The sequence below is a fragment of the Schistocerca serialis genome, chromosome 6 (assembly GCF_023864345.2).
Source record: "Schistocerca serialis cubense isolate TAMUIC-IGC-003099 chromosome 6, iqSchSeri2.2, whole genome shotgun sequence".
NCBI classification, from domain to species: Eukaryota; Metazoa; Arthropoda; class Insecta; order Orthoptera; family Acrididae; genus Schistocerca; species Schistocerca serialis.
The window spans coordinates 192,322,113-192,335,686 of record NC_064643.1 but is presented as its reverse complement, the minus strand read 5'-3'; the positions used below and the strand labels follow the sequence as shown (position 1 = coordinate 192,335,686).

The following is a 13,574-nucleotide window of genomic DNA, read 5'->3' as shown; positions in this document are numbered from 1 at the left end:
AAACGGGTATCTAGCGACGTCCGCCCCGAGCAGATACAATGAACGATAACGAAAAGAATGAGATAAAACAAAGCGTAATGATTAAAGCTGCATGGCTGCTAAGCGAAAGGTTCTGAGTTCAATCCTTGTTTGGTGCTTATTATTTTCTTTATTTAAAAACAATATTAAAGTGTCTTGCTTCATGAATTTTATTCGTTTGAATGTAATTTTTTGAAATTTCTATTGGCAACTAAAATCGACCATACAGAAAGTATACGCTATGGACTTTTACCTCTGCAAACTCTTCAAAATTCCGTGCAAGGGTTTACTACATCTAATGCTGCTCAATAACTGCGTTGAACATCGAAACAAAATTAAGTCATTTATGGGGGGAAGGTATCAGTCGAGAAGATGAGTAGAAATCAAATTTTGGGGCCTCATAGTTTGTGTGAAATCGAATGATAAAGTGTGTCAAAGCAGTCGAAACACCATGTGTCTGCACAGGCGAGCAGTGCAGTGATGACAAAATCGCGCACAGCGCGGAATGCGGGGAGCACGTGTCTGTAGCAGCGAAAGGGTTAATGCGGCCGTGGTGGCTTTACTTCATAAACTGCGCGCTCCCCCCTAAACGTAAGTTTGCCAACTATACTATGACGCTGCTTTTCTTGGCGCGTACAACTGGCAACGCAGCAATCTCCCGCGACTGGGAGGGCATGCGCGATCCGCCAAGATAAAAGAACTGAACTATAGTTAAGGAAGCACCCAGTATAAGGGTGTCGACAATTTGCCCACGTTCCCAATTCCTTTAGCTCCGACATAACGCCCTCACAGCTACAAAGAACACTGTTCTGCTGACGACTGTCACTTTAAACGTATTGAGGACATTACATAAGTGCCGTTTGTGGTCAAATACAACAGCGCCGCCCGCTATGTTGGCTATCATCTGCATTTATGCTCGAGCGGGAATTTCTTGTAGTGTTTCCATACTTTGATCCTGCTCCTACTGTCCTTACTGCGTCAACGGCCTGCAACGCTACCAGGCGGCACTCGGCGGTCATAATTTTGTAACTCATTGGTGTATTATCCTCCGCAGGCATGGGCACCGGCTCCGGCAGCCGAGGCAGCGGCGGAAGGGGCTCGTCGCCTGGCAACGCGGGGCGACCTGCCAGCGGCTCTACGACGCGCCCAGCCGTGACGTCACACGCCGTGGTCTCCGCCGCCGCCGCCGCAGTTCTGGTTTGCGCCGTGCTATGACGCAGTCCACTGCGCTAACCTGACGCGACCTCGTGCCTGCGGAAACGGTCAAACCCCAGGCGTACAGCGAACGTGCGTCGGTAGCCGCGACAGCGAGGACACTGAAGGCGGGCGCTGCTTCTCCGCTTGCGTGAAAGGGCACTCTCGTCAAATTGCTTAATGACGACGGAAACAGGCACATTTTTATCGATTCGCGTCCTACTTGTTATCTGCTCGAATCCTCACTCCAAGGACAGCCTCCGATGCTCCACTTTCTTCCTAGTTATTGTTTTCTTCTGGGAATGAAGCACCTGAAGCTGTCCATCGAAATAATTCGCCTTCACACGAACGTGTAAAAACGCCAAGTAAAGGCGACGTTCCCGGGGACTGTCTCGTGTGACATCCTTTGAGAGTGCATCACCAATTCTCATGCTGGTAGTTTCCCTGCTCATGAAAATTTTCCAAATACGTGGCTTCCGGGCATTAGAGAGTGTTGAGTATCATCGTAATTGTCTGTATATGAAATCCCTTCCATTGTTACACGGTTACAGTATTATTTTCAGTCTCCCCCCCCCCCCCCCCCCCCAGCGTTACAGTTACGTAATGGCAATAGAGCAATAGCATTATCATGGCTAAAAGTTAACGATACCACTCGTTTATCGGATTTTATTACATTAAAAAGAATTCAGTTAATCGACATTAGTACTGCCAATCCACTATATCCGCTTAGCCAAGAACGTTCAGGGCTAGAGGTTTTCCGGCCTGGTCTCCTCTATGTTGGGAAGCCTACCTCAGCCACAGTCTCCCTTCATTCAGCGTTTTATTCTCAATGTTTTGTGTGATGCAGCCAAATTTATATTCTTCCTTTCTGCTAACGGTAAGATCTCTTGCACCATGACTTGATTCCATTTCCAAGCACAGTAATAACTATTCGGAGAGTTATCACACAGATGTACTGCTGTGCTCAATGTGCAACCCCATAAGAACGTTTATGCACACCAAAAGCAGACCGATACAATTTGATAGTCTCAAAATCGAGTAAATTGGCTGTCTGAGGGAAATCTGCTCTGCAATCGTAGTGCAGACAATATTCCCTGAAGTAGCGTATGAAAAGGAGTAAACACTATTAGTCTTAATAGAGAGTCGAAGTGATGCCTACAACATGAGAATATCAAAATGAAGCAGTCAAGCTGAGAATCTGTGTTGGCTTCTCCCAACCTCATCCAAAGAACGATTCACAAAAACAGTATAGAGCTGATACGAAGAACGGCGTGACATTGATTTCTAGTAGTCTCACACGCCAAATCATAAATGCAGCTGCCCTCAGATTCTGTGCAACTACATTACTAGCAATAAAGGTTGTTTACTTGGTTTCTTAAAAGCTACGGTCTGCTTCTGATTGTAAATAAACAAGAGGCAGATGAGGTAATATTTATATTTTCCTCCTAATTACTGGAGGTGATTTGGCTGTGTATCTGCTTTTATCGCGCAATATGACGATGGTAAGAAATTTCATACTGCACACATTCACGCCGAAATTTATGGGTTAAGTCAGATGAAAGCCTCCTTCATGAATTACATAATATGCTGTATTACGTTCGTCCCCAGGACCATGAATTCAGTTTGTGGAAGAACTAGCATGGTACGTGAAAGTAGTGCAAAACACGTACATCAGAAAAAGATCCCATGTGAAGACTCGAACAGTTGCGATAAATATCCCATCTCAGAGCTCCCACAGGTAAGATAACGGCTTAGGCATTAAATACACTTTTTAATTGTTTATCCTCTCATTCTTCCACTTTGACACTCTTCGTTTCAGTCCCACTAACGAGTTCTTCCTTAGAATTTGCGAAGCACACCTGTAACTGATTACACGGTTGTCATCCCAACACAACCGGTGTCCCTGTCTAGAAGGGCTTACAGAACTGACGCTCCTGCCTGAGCAGCAGCTGGTCCAGACAATGGGTGGACGTCGCACAGAGTTAGTAAAATGTGGTATCAGTCATTGCGAAGGGCAACCATTATGAAACTGTTTAGACGTTTCGGTAATCCTGTTTTTCTGATAGCGAAGTATAATGAGTAATCACTCGGTTCCCTCAGAGATGACGATGACCACAGATGTCTGCAGATGGTCATTACTTACTTAACTTGGTAATCATTTATCGGACTCTGCTGTCGGAAAATTGAATATAGAAACTATTTCTACAGTAACATTACGGAAAAAATTGCCGGGTCCGGGTGTGTATCATATGTAATAAATTTCAATAAATTCTAAAATACACATGTAATTTACAATTCTGTAACATACATTCCGAGCAGAACAGAATCGAACTGGTTGCCCTGACATGTCTGCTCCAGATTTGCTAGTAAGAGACTCACGATTTCAGATCGTCAAAGATGTTGTTATGCTCTCTTACTTACGGTTACCACCTACCTATTTAATTAATCATAACAACATGTAGAAATTGGTCTTCCCAGTGGCCTCTGCCTGAAAGTGTTACTTTTTAAAAAGCTTTTCATGTACAAAGCCTCTCATGAAGTCGGAAACATCGAGACCATGCTGAATCGTCATTATTCGACCACAAAGCTTTAAGATGGTGCATTTCGGGTCACGAATGACCGTAAATTCCAAAATTGGTCTTACGCGCTTATTCAGTCCTGTGACTTTCCAGCTATCCATTTTGGCAGGGCTGCTATATCCAACATTACCACAAACGTAGGGCTGCTCTACGAGTCTGTCCTTCCATATACGTTTCATGCTTGATAAATCCATTTAATCTTACCCTCTATCCAGTAACACCTTTTTTCATATGCTTCTACTTGTTTTACTCCTTTAAGAAAAAAGACATTTTGTCAGTGGAGTGAGTGATTGATTATTTTGTAACTTTTTTTTTGTTTATTTATAGAGCAGCACATTCTTATGACACAGTCATAAACGATTTCGGCCATACAATGACCATCTTCAGATTCTAAAGGCGGCATACACTGAACACAGGTTCATGTGTTGTATTCCGCCTTTAGAATCTGAAGATGGTCACTGTATGGCCGAAACCGGTTATGACTGTGTCATAAGAATGTGATTGCGTTTATGTTTTTTCCCTTCCCCGCTATCCGTGTTTCCCAACGAGAAATACGCTCCAGTTATAGTTTACATTAATATTTTCTCATGTCAAGGTTTATACTTTTGTTTATTTCGTTGGTTTGTCTCATTTTTTTGGAAGAATTTTTGTGTTCTGCAATCCTAGATACTATGTTAGTTTCGCACCTTACTTTTCTCTCTATCTACTTCCGAAATAGAAAATTTTCTCCACCTTTTAAGGAATGTTTCTCAAATTTAAAATTTTCCTGTCAAGCGTATGCACCATTATTGTTAGTTTTTCTTTTGTTAAAACCTCTACAGATCCATCTAGAACCAAGGAAGTTATTTCCTGATATCTTAACAGATACCCTATCATCCTGTCCCTTCTCCTTCTCTGTGTTTTCCACATATTCCTTTGCTCTCCGATTCTGCGCAGAACCTCCTCGTTCCTTACCTTAGCAGTCCAGCTAATTTTCGACATTCGCTGTAGCACCACATGTCAGAGTCTTCTACTCTCCTTTGGTCTGGTTTTCCCACAGTCCATATCTCCTACTATACAATGCTGTGCGCCAGACATGCATTCCGAGGGATTTATTCCTCAAATTAAGACGTATGTTTGATGCTAATGGACTTCTCTTGGCCAGGAATGCCCTTTTTTCCAGTGCTAGTCTGTTTTTTATGTCCTCCTTGTCCTGTGCTTGGTGAGTTTTTTTTGTTGCCTAGGTAGCAGAATTCCTTAACTACATCCACTTCGTGATCCCTTGTTCTGATGTTAAGTTTCTCGCTGTTCTCATTTCTGCTACTTCTCATTACTTTAGTCTTTCTTCGATTTTCTCTCAGTCCGTATTACTTATTCATTAGACTGTTCTTTCCATTTAACACATTCTACAATTTTTCTTCACTTTCAGTCAGGATAGCAATGTCATCATCGAATGTTATCATTGATATCCCTTCATCCTGAATTTTTATCCCCCACTTGAACGTTTCCTTTATTTCCGTCGTCGCTTCTTCGATGTACAGACTAAACAGTAGGGGCGAAAGACTACACCCAGGTCTTACACTCTTTTCAGTACGAACACTGCGTTCTTGGCCTTCCAGTCTTATTGTTCCCTCCCCGGTCTTGCAATTATTATATATTGCCCGTCTCTCCCTTTAGCTTGCCCCAATTCTCTCAGAGTTTCTAACATCTTGGACCATTTTACACCGTCGGATGCTTTTTGCAGGTCCACAAATCGTGTGAACGTTTCCTGATTTTCCTTTAGGCCTGCTTTCATTATCAGGCGTTATGTCAGAATAGTCTCTCTGGTGCATTTACCTTTTATAAAGCCAAACTAATAGTCAGCTTTATCATATGTGAATCATGCTGATTCTCTGCCCACGAGAAATCACTCTTACAATGAGACAGGTCTTTACTCCTCTTGCCGACACTTCAATATAGGGTTTAAACGTCAATGATCACAACGGGCAACTCTGCCTCACCGATTTCTTTACTCTGGCCAGTGGTAAATATATGATACTACTGGCTACGTCTGTCTTCTTCGCACGAAAGGAATAAATCATGCTTCTGCCTCGGCAGCTAACACAAAAATGACCAAAATTAAATGACGTTTTACACTAATTGGCAGCATCAAAAGCTTTTTCGGTGCCAACGTACGTCTGCAGAGGTTCGTTGTCGTTGTCATTCAACGTAACATCTAAGTTATTAACCTGCGCCAAGATCTCCTTCAGTTTCTTCTTACACAATCGACGTTTCGACACCTCTTCAGAATCTTCTGTTGTCCTTCGTTAGGCGTACCAGAGACGCCGGGTGAGTCTACAGCCTGCTTCTGTATAATATTTGTCTTATATGCATCCTCAATCTACCCATAAAGTTTTATTAGCCGCAATGTCAGAATTTCATCTAGAGTGTCACTAATTCTTCTTAAAACAAATTAGTTCTCTCCTAATCTATTACAACATTTCCTTCCGTTCTTCTATGAAGTAAGCATTTGAATATGTTCGATACCTGTGACACTCGAGTAACTGTGTAGGTGGTGACGTTCATCATCTGTTGCTTGCGTGTCCGTAGCTCAGAGATGTAATAAATTCTGCCAACTGAGAGGGTTCCACTTGTGGGAGTGACACTGAGTGCTGAAGATCAAAACTAGCGACGACACCACCGGTGTTTATATTCGTAATGACAACGTCCACGAAATCACAGACGCACACACACACACACACACACACACACACACACACACACAAACACACACACACACACACACATATATACACTCACACACAGACACACACACACACACACACACACACACACACACACACACACACACACACACATATGCATAGTTTTCGTGCAGTTATCTCCTGGAAACGTGGAGGTGCTTTTGAATAACTCTGTACGTGTGTGGGAAGTTCGATGATCCTTCTACGAGATATGTTTCAAGCAAGGATAGGGAAATAAACCAAATTTTTTTTAAAATTAGAGTCTGTAAAATATATACTTTTGTAGGCGGGAAAAGTCACAATTAATGAAATATTTCGGGCTATTATGCCGTGGTCTAGTGGATTACACCTTAAAATCCAACGTTACGTTGCCATCTGCGAGGCACATTTTCCAGGGAGATCGTAGCTACTTTGAGTGTGCGACTCACACCTTGGCTCGCTACTGACTGCAGCAAAATATCGTTCACGCGTGCTCCCCCGCAGTGGCGTGACGTCACGTTCTTTGAATGCCCGAGTGCAATTGTTCCTTGTCGACTGCCGTCATCCGTTGTTGTAAAAGATGTTTAAATGTGTGTGAATTCCCAAGGGACCAAACTGCTGAGGTCATCGGTCCCTGAACTTACGCACTACTTAAACTAACTTAAAGCTAAGGACAACAGACACACCCATGCCCGATGAAGGACTCGAACCTCTGGATGAAGGGGCTCATCCGTTGTTGTTATCTCCCGATGGTGAAAGACTGATACAGATCGTCTTGAGCACCGAAATCCAGATGTCATTCAGTTTCACGCCCTCCTCTCGCCTATTGAAATTTATGGGTGTTTAACAACATCTATGACCTCTCTGTGAAACCTTACATACCACCCGCTTGTGGATGCCAGTATTGAGCCCTATCAAAATGAATATTACGGAACAACTGATCTGTCTGTCTCACCCTTTCTACAGTTGCCGTTGTGCTCTTCTAGTAGTTTTTTTTTGCCCGTTCTTTTTGTAGTACCCGAGTACAGCTCCGCAAAAATACACCGAATCCTATAAATTCCTGCTTTTTCCAGCGGTTGGCGAGCGTCCTTGGGCACCTTTAGGGGATTCTGTATCATTTGGTACCTTGAAAGTAGCTACCCCCTTGAAATTGTCCTCAGCAGATGGGGACGAAACGTTGGATTTCACTGTGAAATCACTTCGATCACGGCATAATAGCCCGGGAGAATTTATGAATTGTAAAATCAGAGACTGTTTCCGATGAGTTGTAATGTTTCGTAAAGCGTATCAAATGTAGATTTTTAGACATCTACGAGGTTATTAGTGTGCAAATTACGGAGCCATTACACTGGTCGAGTTCACCGCAGTAAATAGCTGCGAGTATCCTGGATGTGACGGAACTCGGTGCTAATCGGCAAAGCGGAGGGCGGCGCGCGGCTGTGGACCAACTTGGTTCGCGGCGCGGCCACAGCTGACAGGCCGCTAGTCGCCCAGCGCCCTCTGCAGAGCGCGCACAGTGGCGGGCGGCTGGAGCAGCCGGGCCCTGCCCACTGCCAGCAAGTAGCGAGTGCCCGCAGACCGCGGCCGCATTCCAGCCGCCCACAACTGCCCGGCTCGGCGGTTTCGCCGCGCAAACTCTCACGTTGCCGCCGCCGCCGCCCCCGCCGCCGCCCCCGCCCACGCCACCTCAGCGCAATCTACCCCACGTCACAGTCTCACCCCGGGGGTCGTGCCGGGCTAACGACACGTGCTTTGGCTAACCGTGCACTGACTGCTGCTTAGCAAACTACTGGTAAACTTATTGTTGTTTGATGCTACAGTCTTCAGCCAGAATTCTTGTTCCGTGCTGGTCTCCATACTAGTCTACACTGTGCGAGCCTCTCCACCTCGGAATAACTACAGCAACCTTTTCTTCAGGCAGCTGTCAGCAGCGGATACATGTTTCAGGAAGTTCACGACCCTTGGCTGCATTAGAACAAGTTATTAATCTGCTACCGGTTTCGGTCATTATCATCTGGCAGCTAAATCAACGTCAGAAAACAACAATGACAATAAAACTTGACGTGCAAAATGTCATAAAGACACGAAATCCAAAAATTTAACTTAGTAAAAAATTGGCTGCTGCAAGTCACATGTGAATCATGCTGAACCATACAACCGTATTAACTATCAGTTTCATGAACAATCATGTAACTGGCCCTTTGTAATCAGGACATAGCCTGAGAAGCCAAAGCACTTGTAACCTCGAAGACAACACCAACAACATGTCCAGTGGATACAAATCATGACATACAAAACTAATTTAAAGAGAAAACAAACAACCATAATACAACAATTACAGTACAGCCAAAAGTAAAAATGTACAAAAACCACAATCAGCAACTGTCAAAAACAGTTTTAGTGTTTTTATTTTTTTTTAGGTGTAACACTGTGCATCCTGTACTGTTTTGTCCCTGTCTGTTGGCTGGGACATGTGATACATAGATTTATACATTGTAGCTAGGATTTGGTACTCCTGTTGTAATGTTGATTCAAAGATCTTTGTCATAGGTCACTTTATTTACATTACTATCGTGCAATGTTTAACGCTTACTCAACAGTCAGCAAACAAAACCTGTTTTTAATAATTGGTGCTTGTCTTTTTCTACATTTTACTTATGACTATGCTGTAACTGTTGTAGTTCTAGTTGTTTGTTTTTATCTGAAAATTATCTTCGTATGTCGTGCTTATATCGATTGTACATATTCTTCGTGTTGTCTTTGAGGTTACAAGTGCTTTGGCTTCTCATGCTATGTTTTTTAGAAAGTTACCGTTTTGGATATAGTGTCTTTATGACGTTTTGCATATCGGGTTATGTGGTCATTTGTGTTTTCTGACGTTGATTTAGATGCCAGATGATAGTCACTGAGTAGCAAAGTTTATAAATCATTCTAATGCAGCCAAATGTCACGAATTTTCTGAAACATACTACAACCTATATCCATTTGAACATTCTTACTGTATTCGTGCCTAAATCTCCCTCTGCAATTCTTACCCTTCCCCCCTCCTCCATCTTCTTTTCTAGAACTTCGTACTATTACCAAACTGACTACTTCTTGATGCCTCTGGATGAGTTTTATCAACCACTGCTTTATTTCAGTCAAGTTGTGCCACAAATTTCTTTTTTCCAAATTTCGATTTAGTTACGCCTTCTTTGTTTTCCAATACAGTATTCAGTATTCTTCGATGACACCACTTTTTCACAGTTTCTATTTTGTTCTTCTCTGAACTGCAAGTCAAACACATTTCGCTTCTGTACAATGCCACACTTCCTACTTTACCTTCAGAAAAGATATCCTGGCACATAAGTTTATATTAGATGTTCAGAAATTATTGTGTCTTAGACATTCTCTTCTTGCGATTACCAGTCTGCATTTTGTATCCTTTCGACATCAGCCATAGTCAGTTATTTTCCTGCCAAAATAGTAAAACTCACCGATTACCTTAAGCGCCTCAGATTCCCTCAGCATTACCTGATTCATTTCGAATACTTTCCATTATCTTTCAACTGTTTTTGTTCATGTTCATCTCATAGTCTCTTTTCAAGACATCATCCACTCCGTTAAACAGCTCTTCCCAATTATTTGTTGTCTGTGACAGAATTACAATGTCGTAGGCAAACCAAAATGTTTTTACCTCTCCTTCGTCAATTATAATTCTCTCTGAAAATTTCTCCTTGGACTCGTTTACCGATTGCTCCATTTACAGGCTGAATAACATTGCTGATACGCTACAATCCTCTCTCTTCCATTCTCCACTGCTGCTTCCCTTTCATATTCATCGACTTTTACAATTGCAATCCGATACCTGTACAAGTTGAAAATAACCTTATGCTCCCCACATGTTATCCCTGACATTTTTAAAATTTAAAGAGTGTACTTCAGTCAACATTCTCAAAAGTCTTCTCCAAACTTTTTTGCGTCAGAAGTCTTCTGACTGGTTGGGTGCAGCCCCCCACGAATTCCTCTTCTGAGCCAATCACTTCGTAAGAAAGTAGCACTTCCACCCAACTTAATCACTCTCTCTTGTATACCAATTTCTTTTCTTTTTCTATCACATCATCAGACAATTCACCCCGCTTGTACGGGTCTTCAAAGCACACTCTCCACTTATCCCCACTCTCCTCTGTTTTCAACAGTGGGAGTCCCATTGCACTCTTAATGTTGACACTCTTGCTTTTCGTTTCTCCAAAGATTGTTCTGATTTTTCGATATGCTTGATCGGTCGTTCCGGTGACCATTTCTCTTTCGATCCCGTCACACTTTTCCTGCAGTCATTTCACTCTGGATTTTCTGCTTATTTATTTCATTCCTATGTAATTTTTATTATTGTATTCCCGTATTTCCTTGAAAGTTTTTACTTCCTTGTTTCCTCGATCAATTGAAGGATTTCTTCTATTACCGAGGATTTGCTCGCAGTTAACTTCATTGTACCTATATCTGACTGTCGAAGATGTGTGAGTGTCACCTTTAGAGACGTCCACTCCTACGTACTGCGCCATACCTTATTGCAGTTTTCACATCTTCAGCGAAATCTGCGGATGCTATATACATCGGTTTGCTTTCTGACATAACTTGTAGTTTCAGTAGTGCTTCGCGTGTTTCTACATTTTCTTGGAACCCAAATCGATCTTCTCCTAGCTCGCTGCTGTAAATAATTAAAGATGCAAAAGAAAGTGTTAAATATTGGGACAGGTGATGGTACTCATCGGAATAGTAAAACAAACCCACGAATATTGGTCCGGGAATGTATATTCTCTGAGAGATACATATACGGGATTCGAGAGACGTTGGTTGCCGATGTGAACACATTCGCTACGTGGCCAGTGTCAAAGTGTCTTTTATATAAGTGACGAAGCCGGAAGTCTCTAGATGTCATCTCTATCGAAATTACACGCATTCTCTGGTACATCAACTGCTTCCCCGACTCACTGCCACAAATATTACATTCTTTCACTACGATAAGTACGTTATTAAAATCCAGACCGTGGCTAGAGACCCCCTGGTGTTCCTCTTACTGTAGTATACATACTTATTTTTCTATCATATCGTTAGACAGTTCATGCCGCTTATATAGGCATTCAAAGCACACTTTCCACCTATCCCCACTCTGCTCTGTTTTCAACAGTGAGAGTTCCATTGCACTCTTAATTTGGACACACTTGCTTTTCATTTCTCCAAAGATTGTTCTGGCGTGTGACGTATGTGCTCTTTAAAGTGATCAAAAAATCTCCTTTCTCCTCTCTTCTCTTTACTACGTTTATTCTCTTCTCTCTCTCAATCCCTTGTCTATGACAGGGAAAGGAGAGTGAGCAATGACTAACACAGTCAAATGTAGAACATTTCTTGACTAATTTTGTGGAATATTCCACTTCGGCCCTCCATACCAGTGTTATTGAATTCCTTTAAATAATGTAAAGTTAACTCTGGCATACTACATCGCCCATATTCGACTTTCTATACTGTCTATGACGCGCCTCTCTTCCACTTTCTGTCGCACCATTGCTTTTCCGACAGACCTTTCTAGCCACTTCCTGCCACGTTAAGACATCCCGTTTTGTTACAATATTATTGTCTTCCATTTTTTTCTAGAAAATAAATGCCACAATGCATCCTTCAAGTTACTTTACCTAACAAAATCAGATAAATTGTCCATATCCTTTTCTTCAGCAACATTCTCTAGCCTCATTGTATTTTGTATATAGTTGTCCCATTCCAACATATATTTTAAAAAAGAAATTAAATGTCTACTAGAGTGTCGGGTAGACCGTTACGGTGTTTCTTGATGCTGTTATTCATTATAATCATTTTCGTTTTCCGGCAAAAATGTTCCCAAATTCGTAATTGTCCATTATCGCGAAAAATAGCACAGTCGGTGGCTGAACAAGTAAGAAGAAGACCAAAGGTGTGTAACTCAGTAGACATCTCGAGAACCCGAATCAGTTCTGAGAGTAACTTTCGTTCTAGACTGTCAACATTTAGCTACTGTTCCAACAGCAAGAGTGACTTCAGACGCATCTTACAACTACATTACCTTCTGCGAAGTGATTCACTTGCTTCGCTTACGGGGTTGCAGAATAACAAAGTCAACGTGGAAGCACATTCCAGTTTCTACACAGAACCGTCAATACGATAAAATGTCAGATCGTCCGCTTTTAAACTGTTATGACGATTTAATGAAATGCGTATCCGAACTTATCTTCCTGTTGAATGAAATGAACGTTTTGCGACAGATCTGTGAGAGTTTTACTGGAGTGTGTAGCAGATATTAGACTGTGACTTATTTCTGGCTTGACAAGGAACGCCAGACTCAAGAAGTTCTCATGAAGACATGACGACGAGGATTCATGACGAAACATTTTCTTACACGCAACTATTTGCGGAGTGACAATAAAGAGACAGAGTAAAGCGTTAGTGTAGTGTAAAAATGTTATTGGCGGAAACCTGTTGGAAGATGTGGTCGAAGCACCGTTTGCCCTCATGGCTGGTGGCTATGCATGGTTATGTTTACTCTGACATTAAGAGCCATAGACTTAAATAGTTTATCCTCATTCTGGAGAGAGTACTGCCTTGTCATTTGTAGAAAATGCCGTTTTTTGACGTTTGTTTGACTTCAGGAAACTCAAAATCTAAATACATATAAGAACAATATCTATTTTGCTTACTTTTAAGTGGTGTAAACAACACCGCAGGGAGCCTAATACAAATATTGTTTTGGATTCTGGTTACTGGAGTGGTGGACTTAAGTATTTGAAAATCCGGATTAGCATTAAAAGGGCTGAGAAGAATATTTAAGATATAGTACGAAATGTAGGTGAGAGAGGGTTTTTCAGATTTCAGTGGATTTCATTACCTGAAAAAAAATTTCTGTTGACAAATTTAATGCTGTATCTCAATGAATTGGCAAATATTTAGAATATCCAGCCCTTGTGCACTTAGTCAGTGATACCAACAGATTTATTTCTCACTACAGCTGGAAACTGGAGAAAGCCCTATGTAGCCTACACAAGAAGATATCACTATGCAGACAGTCAAACTTTTT

The 13,574-nt window shown here is 42.0% G+C and overlaps 1 protein-coding gene across 1 annotated transcript; it reads left to right on the top strand.

The window, feature by feature from the left end:
* Window positions 1–1,074: 1,074 nt before the first annotated feature.
* Window positions 1,075–8,253, top strand: LOC126484742 (uncharacterized). The gene is made up of 2 exons (XM_050108337.1): window positions 1,075–1,215; window positions 8,002–8,253. The coding sequence occupies exons 1-2, from the start codon at window positions 1,075–1,077 to the stop codon at window positions 8,251–8,253; spliced, it is 393 nt and encodes a 130-aa protein (XP_049964294.1).
* Window positions 8,254–13,574: the final 5,321 nt, after the last annotated feature.

What these genes read in the sequence shown, in the direction of transcription:
- LOC126484742 (XM_050108337.1), top strand. Translation starts at nt 1,075, where the DNA reads ATGGGCACCGGCTCCGGCAGCCGAGGCAGCGGCGGAAGGGGCTCGTCG. An exon ending in CCGCCGCCGCCGCAGTTCTG is followed by an intron (nt 1,216 to 8,001) that starts GTTTGCGCCGTG and finishes CCCTCTGCAGAG; the next exon opens with CGCGCACAGTGGCGGGCGGC.